Here is a 15923-nt window from a genome sequence, read left to right as displayed (position 1 = left end):
CTGCCTAATGCATTCCATCTGTTAACTACTCTGACACTGAAACAATTCTTTCTACCGTCCCTGTGGCTCATTTAGGTACTCAGTCTCCACCTGTGTCCCCTTATTCGTGTACCACCCGTGTTAAACAATTTATCTTTATATACCCTGTCCTATTCCTCTTAGAATTTTGTAGGTAGTGATCATGCCTCCCTAAGCTCTCTCATCTTCCAGTAACGTTACGTGCATTTAATGCAGCCTTTCCTCGTAACTCATGCCTCTTAGTTCTGGGACTAGACTAGTGACATACCTTTGAACTTTTCCCAGCTTCGTCTTGTGCTTGACAAGATACGGGCTCCATGCTGGGGCCGCATACTCCAGGACTGGGCTTACATATAAGGTATACAAGGTTCTGAATGATTCCTTCCATAGGTTCCTGAAGACAGTTCTGATGTTAGCCAGCCTTGCATACGTCGCAGATGTTATTCTTTCTATGTGGGCTTCAGGAGACAGGTTTGGTGTGATATGAGCTCCTAGATCTTTCTCTCTGTCCGTTTCATGAAGAACTTCATCTCCCATTCGGTATCCTTTTTCTGGCCTCCTGTTTCCACTGCCTAGTTTCATTACCTTACATTTACTCGGGTTTAATTGTAGTAGCCATTTGTTGGACCATTCCTTCAGTCTGTCTAGGTCATCTTGTAGCCTCATATTATCTTCCTCTGACTTGATCCTCCTCCTAATTTTTGCATCACCAGCAAACATTGAGAGGAACGAGTCTATTCCCTCTGGGAGATCATTCACATATATTAGAAACAGTATAGGTCCAAGGACTGATCCCTGTGGGACTCCACTGGTAACTCTTCACCAGTCTGAGACCTCGCCCCTCACAGTGATTCGCTGTCTTCTGTTGCTTAGGTACTCCCTTATCCAATGGATTACCTTTCCTTTCACTCCTGCCTGCATCTCCAGCTTTTGCACTAATCTTTTGTGTGGTACTGTGTCAAAGGCTTTTTGGCAATCCAAAAATACGCAATCTGCCCACCCTCTCTTTCTTGCCTGATTTTTGTTTCCTGGTCGTAGAATTCAGTTAATCCTGTGAGGCATGACTTGCCATCCCTGAACCCATGCTAGAACGACAAAATCACTGAGGCATTAGAAGGAAAACAGAATGCAGATGTGGTATACACGGACTTCGCAAAGGCATTCGATAAATGTGGCCATGGAGTGATAGCACACAAAATGAGGCCAATGGGGAATAACTGGTAAAGTAGAACGCTGAATACTCAGTTTTCTGATGAACAGAACACAGAGAGTAACAGTCAACCATATAAAATCGAGTCCAAGCGCAATTAAAAGCTCAGTACCTTAAAATACAGTCCTTGCACCACTGTCCTTTCCTTATTCTCATATCAGATATAGACTCAAATACAAGTCACAGCTTCATATCATCCTGTGCAGATAACACAAAAATCAACATGAAAATTACCTCTGTTGAAGACATTGAAAAACTACAAGCAGATATTAATAAAGTTTTCGATTGGGCAGCAGTGATTAACAGTGATAATTTCCAGGTACTGTACTCAGGTACGGTAAAAATGAGAACCTTAACATAATACAGGGTACAAAACAATCAAATCTTCCCATAGTAGAAAAACAGCATGTAAAGGATTTAGGAATAATGATGTCTGACGACCTAACGTTAAGGGAGCATAACCAAGCAAATATTGCGTCAGCCAGAAAAATGATCGGATGGATTACGAGAACTTTCAAATCCAGGGATCCCATCACAATGGTTGTACTCTTCAAGTCACTTGTGCTGTCCCGGCTTGAGTACTGCTCAGTACTCACTTCCCCATTCAGAGCAGGAAAGATTGCTGAAATAGAGGGAATACAGAGAACATATACGGCATACATAGACGCGATAAAGCACCTAAATTATTGGATCGTCTCAAAGCTCTCCAAATGAAAGTCCACTAGAAAGACAGCTCTCCACTAGAAAGAAGGCGAGAGAGATATCAAATAATATACACGTGGAAAATACTGGAGGACCAGGTCCCAAATCTACACAGTGAAGTAACAACGTACTGGAGTGAACGATATGGAAGAAAATGCATAACAGAACCAATAAAGAACAGGGGTGCCATAGGCACAATCAGAGAACACTGTATAAACATCAGAGGTCCGCGGTTGTTCAACATCCTCCCAGCAAGCATAAGAAATTTTGCTGGGACAACTGTGGACATCTTCAAGAGAAAAACTAGATAGTTTTCTTCAAGGAGTGCTGGACCAATTAGGCTGTGGTGGGTATGTGGGCCTGCGGGCCGCTCCAAGCAACAGCCTGGTGGACCAAACTCTCACAAGTCAAGCCTGGCCTCGGGCCGGGCTTGGAGGCCAGGCTTGGGGAGTAGAACTCCCAGAACCCCATCAACCAGGTATGCTGATGTTGTGTTACAAAGTTCTTTCGCTCCACATGTTCCACTCGCTTTTTTCGCACAATCTTCTCCATCAACTTGCATGGTATACAAGTTAGGGTCACTGGCCTGCAGTTTAGTGCCTTCTGCCTATCCCCCTTTTTGTATATCGGGATTACATTAGCAGTCTTCCAAATCTTTGGCAGCTACCCTGTTACCAGTGATTTGTTATACACTATGGAGAGTAGCAGGCACAGTGCTTCTGTTCCTTCCTTTAGTAGCAATGGCGAGATTCCATCTGGGCCTTTGTCACATCCAACTCCAGCAAAAGCTTTCTTACCTCCCCACTGATAATCCCAAACTCCTTTTTTTCCAGCGGTGCCTGGTTATCTATTCCCTCTCTTATCTCGGGAACTTCTCCTTGCTCTATAGTGAAGATCTCCTGAATGTGTGTGTGTGTACTCACCTATATGTACTCACCTATATGTGCTTGCAGGATCGAGCATTGACTCTTGGATCCCGCCTTTCGAGCATCGGTTGTTTACAGCAATGACTCCTGTCCCATTTCCCTATCATACCTGGTTTTAAAATTATGAATAGTATTTGCTTCCACAACCTGTTCCTGAAGTGCATTCCATTTCCCCACTACTCTCACGCTAAAAGAAAACTTCCTAACATCTCTGTGACTCATCTGAGTTTCAAGCTTCCATCCATGTCCTCTCGTTCTGTTACTATTCCGTGTGAACATTTCGTCTATGTCCACTCTGTCAATTCCTCTGAGTATCTTATACGTTCCTATCATGTCCCCCCTCTCCCTTCTTCTTTCTAGTGTCGTAAGGCACAGTTCCCTCAGGCGCTCTTCATACCCCATCCCTCGTAGCTCTGGGACGAGTCTCGTTGCAAACCTCTGAACCTTTTCCAGTTTCATTATATGCTTCTTCAGATGGGGACTCCATGATGAGGCGGCATACTCTAAGACTGGCCTTACGTAGGCAGTGTAAAGCGCCCTAAATGCCTCCTTACTGAGGTTTCTGAATGATGTTCTAACTTTTGCCAGTGTAGAGTACGCTGCTGTCGTTATCCTATTAATATGTGCCTCAGGAGATAGATTAGGTGTTACGTCCACCCCCAGGTCTCTTTCACGCGTCGTTACAGGTAGGCTGTTCCCCTTCATTGTGTACTGTCCCTTTGGTCTCCTATCTCCTAGTCCCATTTCCATAACTTTACATTTGCTCGTGTTGAATTCTAGTAGCCATTTCTCTGACCATCTCTGCAATCTGTTCAGGTCCTCTTGGAGGATCCTGCAATCCTCATCTGTCACAACTCTTCTCATCAACTTTGCATCATCCGCAAACATCGACATGTAGGACTCTACGCCTGTAAACATGTCGTTAACATATACAAGAAATAGAATTGGTCCCAGCACCGATCCTTGTGGTACTCCACTTGTTACTGTTCGCCAGTCCGACTTCTCGCCCCTTACCGTAACTCTTTGGCTGACTCTTTGTGTGTGTGTGTGTGTGTGTGTGTGTGTGTGTGTGTGTGTGTGTGTGTGTGTGTGTGTGTGTGTGTGTGTGTGTGTGTATTCACTTAGTTGTGCTTGCAGGAGTTGAGCTCTGCTCTTTCTGCCCACCTCTTAACTGTCAATCAATCAACTGTTACTAACTACTAACTAATTTTTTCACACACACACACACACACACACACACACACACACACACACACACACACACACACACACACACACACACACACACACACACACACACACACACAGAAAGCAGCCCGTAATAGCTGTCTAACTCCCAGGTACCTATTTACCGCTAGGTAACAGGAGCATCAGGGTAAAAGAAACTGCCCATTTTTGTTTCTCGCCGGCGCCGGGAATCGAACCCCGACCACAGGATTACGTGTGCAGCGTGCAATCCACACAGCCACCGACGCCCCTAAGGCGTGTGTGTATGTGTGTGTGTGTGTGTGTGTGTGTGTGTGTGTGTGTGTGTGTGTGTGTGTGTGTGTGTGTGTGTGTGTGTTAGGTTCGTGTGCGTAAAAGCATCGCTTTGGTTTACAAATGTACTCTAAATGGTATTGCGTGTGTTCTTGGCGTATACGCACAAGGGCGGATGTTGACCTCTAGAAGGGGCGGTGATACGCTAAATGATTCTGAGGACAATGACACGCATGTTGTGTATGATGACAGTGAAACACAGACCTGCTTGATACCTGGTTGATGGGGTTCTGGGAGTTCTTCTACTCCCCAAGCCCGGCCTGATGCCAAGCTTGACTTGTGAGAGTTTGGTCCACCAGGCTGTTGCTTGGAGCGGCCCGCAGGCCCACATACCCACCACAGCCCGGTTGGTCCGGCACTCCTTAAAGAAAACAATCTAGTTTTTCTCTTGAAGATGTCCACGGTTGTTCCGGCAATATTTCTTATGTTCGTTGGGAGGACGTTGAACAGCCGCGGACCTCTGATGTTTATACAGTGTTCTCTGATTGTGCCTATGGCACCTCTGCTCTTCACTGGTTCTATTCTGCATTTTCTTCCATATCGTTCACTCCAGTACGTTGTTATTTTATTGTGTAGATTTGGGACCTGGCCTTCCAGTATTTTCCACGTGTATATTATTTGGTATCTTTCTCGTCTCCTTTCTAGTGAGTACATTTGGAGAGCTTTGAGACGATCCCAAACCTCCCAGACCAGGTCCCAGACTAGGTCCCAGACCAGGTCCCAGACCAGGTCCCAGACTAGGTCCCAGACCAAGGGACGTGTTAGGCCGCTCTCTAGGCCTAATTTTGTACATACGCCGAGGAAAATGAAGACTTTTGGCTGTTGCAAACTTTCTCATGTCGCCATATGTATAATTTTTGGAGTTGAGTTTGTAGATGATATAGGTATGCTAAATATAGATATTTAGATATACTGTTTAGAGGTATGATGTTGATTTAGAATTTAGAGTGTGGTCAGTTGTTGAAAGAATTGAGATCTTCGGGGCTGATTTAATGGCTGACGTTTACTTACTCAGTATTTTACATTTTAGATTGATTTAGAATTTTAAGAGGCATATGTTGAGGTTATCTTGAGATGATTTCGGGGCTTAGCGTCCCCACGGCCCGGTCCTTAACCAGGCCTTCTTTTTGTTACACCCCCCCTCCCCCCAGGAAGCAGCCCGTAACAGCTGTCTGACTCCCAGGTACCTAATTACTGCTAGGTTACAGGTGCATCAGGGTGAAAGAAACTTTTTGCCCATTTGTCTCCGCCTCCACCGGGGATCGAACACGGAACCCCAGGACTACGAATCCGAAGCGCTGTCCACTCAACTGTTAGGCGCCCTGACAAATATAGATAGGCATATACAGAGATATAGAATTTAGACGCAAGGGGCTGATTTAGAGGGTGGTGGGTTTAGACATAGATGTTTGACGCTAATTTAGATTTGAAAAAGTGAGGTGAAACAGAATTTAGACATTTAGGGAGGGGGCGGGATTTAGAGGTCGGTGGGTTGATGGGGGTAGACCAGTATTTAGAAGCTTGGCATTGATTTAGCGGGCGGTGGGCGTGGGCATCGGGCGTGGGCGTTACTCTGCACTTCCTGGTTCTGGAGCCGCTAGCTGCCTCATGTCCTCCTGCACTTTCCAATTTTAACAGCAGGTCCTTTACTACCCAGACTCGTTCCCTCTCTCTCTGTCTCTCTCTCTATCTCTCTCTTTCCCTGCGCCACTTATCATCGTTCTTGTGTCTCTCCCATCACCCACGCCTGTTCGCTCTTCCTTGCTACCCGCTGGTCATTTTTATTGGCGTGTTATTGCTTTATTTTATAGGCTTATTTGAAATTTATTGGCTTATTTGATTGTGGGAATTAGGGCTGTTAGTTACGCTTGTGTGCGTACCGGGGTGAAGGCGAACGATATATTATGAAGCGCGGTGGACATGCATGACGGTGACTCCGCCCCCTCCATGCAGCGTTCTGGGCGGGGATTGGTCAGGAGGCGTCCCGAGGCACCCAAACCCCGCCCACCCACCGCCGGCCTGGGCGGGGCCTGTGTTTTTATCTCCCGCCAAGACAGCGGTTAATAGAATCTCACGGAATTAATAGATCTTTTTCATGGCGCCTCTCTAATGTATGGGGTCGGTCAGGGATGAACGGCGCCTACTTATCTACAGTGTAATTAACAGGGGCCGTATTATTATTATTTCTGGTGAATTTGTAATGAAGAGAGAGAGAGAGAAAAAGAAAACACGGCACTCCGGGCCGTCCGGTTCTTGCCGCGCTATCCATGCACACTCCAGCGTGAATTTGGCAGTCGTGAAATTTTAACGGCTCGAGTGGAGGCATCGACCTATAGTACGCACGTCGCACATTCCAGACCCTGCCAACTTTTTTGGGCGGACTGTTATTTTTTTTCTCACTTTGTCTGTCTGTCTGTCTGTCTGTCTGTCTGTCTGTCTGTCTGTCTGTCTGTCTGTCTGTCTGTCACACACAAACACACACACACTCTCTCTCTCTCTCTCTCTCTCTCTCTCTCTCTCTCTCTCTCTCTCTCTCTCTCTCTCTCTCTCTCTCTCTCTCTCTCTCTCTCTCTCTCTCTCTCTCGTTCTCTCTCGTTCTCTCGTTCTCTCTCTCTCTCGTTCTCTCTCTCTCTCGTTCTCTCTCGTTCTCTCTCGTTCTCTCTCGTTCTCTCTCGTTCTCTCTCTCTCTCTCTCTCTCTCTCTCTCTCTCTCTCTCTCTCTCTCTCTCTCTCTCTCTCTCTCTCTCTCTCTCTCTCTCTCTCTCTCTCTCTCTCTCTCTCCACCCCACTCCCCATCATGAGCGAGATAGGGCTTGCATCGGCAGTTATGACAGGTCGAAATCTCAACTATTTCCATGTTGGTGAAGTAATTGCATTTTATACTTGTTCCATTTGCAAGATAACTTGGCATAATGTGTATCGCTTCTTCAGTACATGACGTTAGTTTACGGATTTTATGCAAATTCTTCACAATACATGTATGTATATTTTGTTTCCAGTATACTTTTAGCATAACTGCTGCCATGCAAAAAAATTGTTGAGTAATATGAATACAGGAAGATTTTTTTAATGTTTCCTGCATAATGTGAGCGTATTGGTATCTTGCTGAAACTATTTGTATAAAATCGTATATATGAATATATTCATCCACTTAAATTTGTAAAAAAAATCTCAGGGAATTAATAGATAGATAACGTGTGAAAATATTAAGCTAGGAAATTGGCCTGGGCATATATATGCCCTTAGTGCATTCTTAACACCATTGGCGCTGGAGTGCGACCCCGGAAGGTTTTCTCCTCTAACGGGCCGCCGTCTGAATGAAACCTGGCAAATGGGCAGGGGCGTTGACCAAGGTGGAAGTGGCGTTATTTTGGCGGATGTTAAGGAATGGTTAAGGTCAGAGGTCAAGAGTTACGGAGTGGGAGAAGTATTCGTCACTGTTGAGAGGAGGGGGGGGGGCCTTGGGAGTGGTGGATGCTTGCCCTGGCTCGTTGATGTTAACATTTTTTTTTAAAGCTAGAGAGCAAGAAGGTGGGTGATTGGAATATAGTGGCGCTTAACGTGTTCACGTCGCAGTAGTGTTTGTCGCCGTTGTCCTGTTGCCTCTCTTCGTCTACCGTTGTCGCCGCTGCCCGCTTCGTTCATCCGCCGTCCTCTTCGTTGCCGTCGTCGCCGCTGCCTTCTTCGTCCTCCGTCGTCGCCGTTGCCCTCGTAATCCTCCGTCGTCGCCGCCGTTGTCCTCTTCGGTGTCGTCGTCGCCGCTGCCTTCTTCATCCTCCGTCGTCGCCGCTGCCTTCTTCGTCCTCCGTCGTCGCCGTTGCCCTCGTAATCCTCCGTCGTCGCCGCCGTTGTCCTCTTTGGTGTCGTCGTCGCCGCTGCCTTCTTCATCCTCCGTCGTCGCCGCGGCCTTCTTCGTCCTCCGTCGTCGCCGCTGCCTTCTTCGTCCTCCGTCGTCGCCGTTGCCCTCGTTTTCCTCCGTCGTCGCCGCCGTTGTCCTCTTCGGTGTCGTCGTCGCCGCTGCCTTCTTCATCCTCCGTCGTCGCCGCTGTCCTCGTTGCCGTCGCCGCCGCTGCCCTCGTCGTTGCCGTCGTCGCCGCTGCCCTCCTCGTTGCCGTCGTCGCCGCTGCCCTCGTCGTTGCCGTCGTCGCCGCTGCCCTCGTCGTTGCCGTCGTCGCCGCTGCCCTCCTCGTTGCCGTCGTCGCCGCTGCCCTCCTCGTTGCCGTCGTCGCCGCTGCCCTCCTCGTTGCCGTCGTCGCCGCTGCCCTCGTCGTTGCCGTCGTCGCCGCTGCCCTCCTCGTTGCCGTCGTCGCCGCTGCCCTCCTCGTTGCCGTCGTCGCCGCTGCCCTCCTCGTTGCCGTCGTCGCCGCTGCCATCGTCGTCGTCCTCCGTCGTCGCCGCTGCCATCGTCGTCCTCCGTCGTCGCTGCTGCCTTCTTCATCCTCCGTCGTCGCCGTTGCCCTCTTCGTCGCTGTCCTCTTCATCCTCCACCCTCGCCGCTGTCCTCTTCATCGTCCGCCGCCGTCTGCCGCCGCCGTAGTCCTCTCAACTGCTTCATGTTCTAAATATAGCCTACTACTACTACTACTACTACTACTTCTACTACTACTACTACTACAACCACTACTACCACTACTACTACTACCACTACTACTACTACTACCACCACTACTACTACTACTACTACTACTACCTACCTACCTTGTGTAGTTTCCGGGGAAACAACGGCCCCGCGGCCCGGTCTCCGACCAGGCCGTTGGGCGCGGCTGCTCGCAGCCTGACGTATATAATCACTTTGAACACTATGAGAGGCCGGCCAATTATGCCCCTTGTGTGTAGCACAAGGGGGCATACACAACACTTATGGGGCCACTTAAGGTGTAGCCTAAGGGGCCACAACAACACTTGCTAATAATAGTTCTGCTACAACTATTACTGCTTACTACTATTACTATTACCAAAGATTCTACTAAAATTCAATTATCATTACAATAACTTAAATACTATTACTAGTTACATTAACTTTACTACTAGTTTCTACTACTATTAATGCAGTTACTTCTACGGTGCTATTATGTCTAATGTCACTTGTGTTGCTACTCATGATGATCACGGGCTCACCATAGCCCGTGCTACTTGGAACTTTGTTCCAGATAGCGAATCTTTAACAACAACAACAATACTCATGATGATATTGATGAGGCTACTGCTGCTGCAACTGTTACTGCTTCCGCTACAACTATTACTGCTTCTGCTACAGCTGTTACTACTCTGCTACAACTATTACTGCTTCTACAAATATTACTGTTTCTTCTACAACAATTAGTGTTTATGCTACAATTATTACTGCTTCCGCTACAACTATTACTACTTCCGCTACAACTATTACTACTTCCGCTACAACTATTACTGCTTCTTCTACAACTATTACTACTTCCGCTACAACTATTACTGCTTCTTCTACAACTATTACTGCTTCTTCTACAACTATTACTGCTTCTTCTACAACTATTACTGCTTCTACAACAATTACTGCTTCTTCTACAACTATTACTACTTCTGCTACAACTATTACTGTTGCTACACGTATTACTGCTTTTGCTACAACTATTGCTGCTTTTGCTACAAGTATTACTCGTATGCTACACCTATTTCTGCTGCTGCTGCTACTAGTAATATTACTACTGATGTTTTTATCACTAAATCTACAAGTATTACTACTATTATTCATGCTGCTACTATATTATAATCTACAAGTATTACTACTACTACTATTCATGCAGCTGGTACTAATCTACAAGTATTACTGCTGCTATGAGTGCTGTTGGTACTAATCTACAAGTATTACTGCTATTATTAGTGCCTCTGATACTAATGTACAAGTATTATTACTATTCATCCTGCTTCTACTAATCTACAAGTTTTGCTACTACCATTAGCCCTGCTGGTACTAATCTACAGGTATTACTGCTACCATTAGTGCCGCTGGTACTAATCTACAGGTATTACTGCTACTATTAGTGCTGCTGGTACTATTCTACAAGTATTAGTGCTGCTGGTACTAATCTTATAAGTATTATTGCTACTATTAGTGCTGCTGGTATCACTCTATAAGTATTACTGCTACTTTTATTGCTTCTGGTACTAATCTACAAGTATTATTGCTACCATTAGTGCTGCTGGTACTAATCTACAAGTATTACTGCTACTATTAGTGCTGCTGGTACTAATCTACAAGTATTACTACATCCATTAGTGCCGCTGGTACTACTCTACAAGTATTAGTGCTGCTGGTACTAATCTACAAGTATTACTGCTACCATTAGTGCTGCTGGTACTAATCTACAAGTATTACTGCTAACATTAGTGCTGCTGGTACTAATCTACAAGTATTGATGCTGGTACTAATTTACAAGTATTACTGCTACTATTAGTGCTGCTGGTACTAATCTATAAGTATTATTGCTACTATTAGTGCTGATGGTATTACTCTACAAGTATTACTGGTACTATTAGTGCTGCTGGTACTAATCTACAAGTATTACTGCTACCATGAGTGCTGCTGGTACTAATTTACAAGTATTACTGCTAACATTAGTGCTGCTGGTACTAATCTACAAGTATTGATGCTGGTACTAATTTACAAGTATTACTGCTACTATTAGTGCTGCTGGTACTAATCTACAAGTATTGCTGCTGGTACTAATCTTATAAGTATTATTGCTACTATTAGTGCTGCTGGTATCACTCTATAAGTATTACTGCTACTTTTATTGCTTCTGGTACTAATCTACAAGTATTATTGCTACCATTAGTGCTGCTGGTACTAATCTACAAGAATTACTGCTACTATTAGTGCTGCTGGTACTAATCTACAAGAATTACTGCTTCTATTAGTGCTGCTGGTACTAATCTACAAGTATTACTACTAGCCAGTGCTGCTGGTACTACTACTAGTACTAAAACAGCTATCACATCTATAATAAAGGAGTAAATACAGACTTCCTGCTTACCTGTATTTGCCGGGTTTCATTGTGTTTGCAAATGCCCCGGTTAATTTGACTTCCAATTTGTTTAAATTCCTCTTTTACTCCCCTGTAAATATAAAATATTCAGGATTTGAGAAGAATTCTTTGAGTAACTGTGGGCTTTTACAAAATAGAATGAGTAGAGGCAAGGCATTTTCCATTGTCCAGAAAATAAATATATATATATGTTGCTTTAAAATTAAAATATCAATTGAAGACATGTGAATTACAGTGAAACGAAAAATAAGTAATTCAATTTACCAATTTAGCGAGAGCAAATGCCGTGAAAAGTGATTCGGAGACAACAGAATGATAAAATTAAAATTGGTAGTAAAGCTTTTGAGTGAGTAAGAAGTAATGGTGGCAGCGGACCCAGTCATTCCCCAGTTTGTTTACGTCTCGGAGTGTGTCAAGTGGCCGCCAGAGGGCCAGGTGTTGGCGGGAAGGTTTTTTTTTTTTTTTTGCCGCCAAATCTGGAGGTTGGTCTCATTACGTCCGCGTTGATGTTAGTCTTGTACACCTGTTTTATGACTGCATATATAATTTGCAGAGTAAACAAGTGTTTGGGTAATTTTTTTTATTGTCAGTGGGACAAGAGTTGATTTTACATCTTTTATTATTTCCATTTACGTATTAATTGTATTATTGTTTGTGCAGTAATAATTGAATAATGAATAACGATTATAACAATAATAATAATCTTTATTATTACTGTTATTGTTGGGTTCTATTATTATTTTTGTATTAGTTTTAGTTTCTGTTAAAGTATTAATGATTTATTTCTCCTTAAATTCGGGAGGCATAATGGACAATGAGTCTTCAGTCTAGATCTAATACCTCAGTGTTTCACGTAACAGTTGAGGTTGTAGAGCACGATTGTGCTTGCATGCATATCCGTGGACAAGGGCTGCGTTGGTACCTCCAAGAGCGGCTCGTATACAAATTAGGCCCGGCACGGAGCTCGTTAAAGTGTGACGCTTCCAAAAATTATTCCGCCATTAACTGCCTTCTGCATCTCGTTCGTCCACGCGTGGTCCAGAACTTGATGGGTTTGTTAGAGTAGGAGTCTTAACCCAAAAAACATGCTGTATGGATGCTGCACTATACACCTGCTCTCTCTCTTCTCACACTCTCTCTCTTCCTATAGAATGTGGGACAAACACTTGAGGGTGTTGCCAAATCCGCTCAAGGGCGCGCTGTTGGAGCGCCCACAGTCACGCCTCCAGGCCTCCTGCCTTGTTGGGAGCGCCTTGCAGATGGCTCCTCCCTTCCCTCCCTTGCATTGCAACTTGCTTTTACCTTCCCCCTTGTATGTCTCAAGATGGTGTGTGTGTAATGCACCAGGGTGGGGGGATGGTGTCTGTCTACACTTGTGTGTGTCTTAGTTCCAAGACAAAAAAGCTTCCTATTTAGGACTGTTGCATGGCCCTAATATTGAGTTTTAGAACTGTACCAGTTAAATATTTGACAGTTCTTTATCTTCTGGTATTATGTGATTCTTGTCATGTGTTTGATATGCTACTTGGATTTATGTTGAGTAAATAAATTTATTGCTTTATTTATTTATGTAATATGCTATAAAATAATATATATGAATATAATGTATATTTAATGTAAATATAAAACAAATATAAAAATAAAATGTATATTATAAATATAAAATATATATTTTTTATATAGTATACCTGACAAATAAATTGTCAAAAGATAATAAAAAAGGTAATAAAAAGATAAATAAAAAAGATAATAAATTAATATACCCGATAAATAAAGTTGTGAGGGGAGTATTCAGAGAGGACCTTGTGGATTCTCATTGAACACGTATATATTTTCTTCTCCTGCCACCCCTATATATATATATATATATATATATATATATATATATATATATATATATATATATATATATATATATATATATATATATATATATTATATATATATATATATATATTGCGTACGCGTTTTGCATTTTACAAGTACCGTATCTGTTGTATAATAATGTTGCATAGTTTGCACTTAATACTTAATACTATATGTTTGTTGTCGAAATCCACGTCTCTTCCTATGTACAGAAGTAAGCCAAGACAAGATGCTTGGCTTTACTTCTCAGTAGCCTGCTTAAGGTAATGGTATTTAGTGGATATATAAATGTCTTCAACTGTCCTTTCACTTACCAGTTAGTTTCCCGTAATTCCGTCGTGACTGTTAGCGTTGCTGTGCTCCTTACAGTCGATGCTGGATTTCTATTTCCATGCTTTTTGCTGATTCGTGTTTCTCTGCGGTCATAACTCATATACATGCCATGCGAGGCTACATATACTGTATAGTGTTATAGCTGTTACGAATGATGTCTCATTGCTGGAGTGCGCAATTTTGGTCTTTGCATTAACATATGGTAACAGAATGCATCGAAGTTTCATTTAATGACGTAGGTGTTTGAAAATAGTAGTTGGTTATATTGTGGCTTTAGAGTAGAGATGGCAGATGAATAGGGATGTGTTGTTTTGAACGTGGCAGGATTAGGATGGCGGGGAGAGAGAGAGAGAGAGAGAGAGAGAGAGAGAGAGAGAGAGAGAGAGAGAGAGAGAGAGAGGGAGAGAGAGAGAGGGAGAGAGAGAGAGAGAGAGAGAGAGAGAGAGAGAGAGAGAGAGAGAGAGAGAGAGAGAGAGAGAGAGAGAGAGAGAGAGAGAGAGAGAGAGAGAGAGGGGGGGGGGGGAGGGGGGTAAGCTACATTCATTCTGCAACAATTACCACACCTTAACCTGTTTGGGAGGCATGACTGCAAGCCCACTAATGTCCCCGCGGCCCGGTTTCTTAGCAAGCTTCCTGGTTGAAGGTCTGTGGGCAGACTGTCGGACACCGCTACGCGCTGTCTGCCGGTCTGTGAGCAGACTGTCGGACACCACTGGGCGCTGTCTGCCGGTCTGTGAGCAGACTGTCGGACACCACTGGGCGCTGTCTGCCGGTCTGTGAGCAGACTGTCGGACACCACTGGGCGCTGTCTGCCGGTCTGTGAGCAGACTGTCGGACACCGCTGGGCGCTGTCTGCCGGTCTGTGAGCAGACTGTCGGACACCGCTGGGCGCTGTCTGCCGGTCTGTGAGCAGACTGTCGGACACCACTGGGCGCTGTCTGCCGGTATGTGGGCAGACTGTCGGACACCGCTACGCGCTGTCTGCCGGTCTGTGAGCAGACTGACGGACACCGTTGCGCGCTGTCTGCTGGTCTGTGAGCAGACTGACGGACACCGTTGCGCGCTGTCTGCTGGTCTGTGAGCAGACTGTCGGACACCGCTGCGCGCTGTCTGCCGGTTTGTGAGCAGACTGTCGGACACCACTGCGCGCTGTCTGCTGGTCTGTGAGCAGACTGTCGGACACCGCTGCGCGCTGTCTGCCGGTCTGAGAGCAGACTGACGGACACCGCTGGGCGCTGTCTGCCGGTCTGTGAGCAGATTGTCGGACACCACTGCGCACTGTGTCGGTCTGTGAGCAGACTGTCGGACACCGCTGGGCGCTGTCTGCCGGTCTGTGGGCAGACTGTCGGACACCGCTGGGCGCTGTCTGCCGGTCTGTGAGCAGACTGTCGGACACCGCTGGGCGCTGTCTGCCGGTCTGTGGGCAGACTGTCGGACACCACTGGGCGCTGTCTGCCGGTATGTGGGCAGACTGTCGGACACCGCTACGCGCTGTCTGCCGGTCTGTGAGCAGACTGACGGACACCGTTGCGCGCTGTCTGCTGGTCTGTGAGCAGACTGACGGACACCGTTGCGCGCTGTCTGCTGGTCTGTGAGCAGACTGTCGGACACCGCTGCGCGCTGTCTGCCGGTTTGTGAGCAGACTGTCGGACACCACTGCGCGCTGTCTGCTGGTCTGTGAGCAGACTGTCGGACACCGCTGCGCGCTGTCTGCCGGTCTGAGAGCAGACTGACGGACACCGCTGGGCGCTGTCTGCCGGTCTGTGAGCAGATTGTCGGACACCACTGCGCACTGTGTCGGTCTGTGAGCAGACTGTCGGACACCGCTGGGCGCTGTCTGCCGGTCTGTGGGCAGACTGTCGGACACCGCTGGGCGCTGTCTGCCGGTCTGTGAGCAGACTGTCGGACACCGCTGGGCGCTGTCTGCCGGTCTGTGGGCAGACTGTCGGACACCACTGGGCGCTGTCTGCCGGTATGTGGGCAGACTGTCGGACACCGCTACGCGCTGTCTGCCGGTCTGTGAGCAGACTGACGGACACCGCTGGGCGCTATCTGCCAGTCTGTGAGCAGATTGTCGGACACCACTGCGCACTGTGTCGGTCTGTGAGCAGACTGTCGGACACCGCTACGCGCTGTCTGCCGGTCTGTGAGCAGACTGTCGGACACCGCTGCGCGCTGTCTGCCAGTCTGTGAGCAGATTGTCGGATACCGCTTCGCGCAGTCTGCCGGTCTGTGAGCAGACTGTCGGACATCGCTACGCGCTGTCTGCCGGTCTGTGAGCAGACTGTCGGACACCGCTGCGCGCTGT

At 46.3% G+C, this 15923-nt stretch overlaps 3 protein-coding genes across 3 annotated transcripts; all 3 read right to left on the bottom strand.

Annotated features, from left to right (window-relative positions):
* Positions 1 to 8007: 8007 nt before the first annotated feature.
* Positions 8008 to 8424, bottom strand: LOC138364911 (putative carbonic anhydrase 2). The gene has a single exon (XM_069324991.1). The coding sequence runs from the start codon at positions 8422 to 8424 to the stop codon at positions 8008 to 8010; it is 417 nt and encodes a 138-aa protein (XP_069181092.1).
* On the bottom strand, positions 8421 to 8798 carry LOC138364910 (aegyptin-like). Its single transcript, XM_069324990.1, has one exon. The coding sequence runs from the start codon at positions 8796 to 8798 to the stop codon at positions 8421 to 8423; it is 378 nt and encodes a 125-aa protein (XP_069181091.1).
* Positions 8799 to 9720: 922 nt separating this feature from the next.
* On the bottom strand, positions 9721 to 10122 carry LOC138364909 (uncharacterized). Its single transcript, XM_069324989.1, has one exon. It carries the CDS (start codon positions 10120 to 10122, stop codon positions 9721 to 9723), a length of 402 nt encoding a protein of 133 aa, XP_069181090.1.
* Between the last annotated feature and the right edge of the window lie 5801 nt (positions 10123 to 15923).

The sequence above is a fragment of the Procambarus clarkii genome, chromosome 15 (genome assembly GCF_040958095.1).
Source record: "Procambarus clarkii isolate CNS0578487 chromosome 15, FALCON_Pclarkii_2.0, whole genome shotgun sequence".
NCBI lineage: Eukaryota > Metazoa > Arthropoda > Malacostraca > Decapoda > Cambaridae > Procambarus > Procambarus clarkii.
The sequence above is the reverse complement of the archived record's forward strand: the minus strand, read 5'-3'. Positions and strand labels throughout refer to the sequence as shown.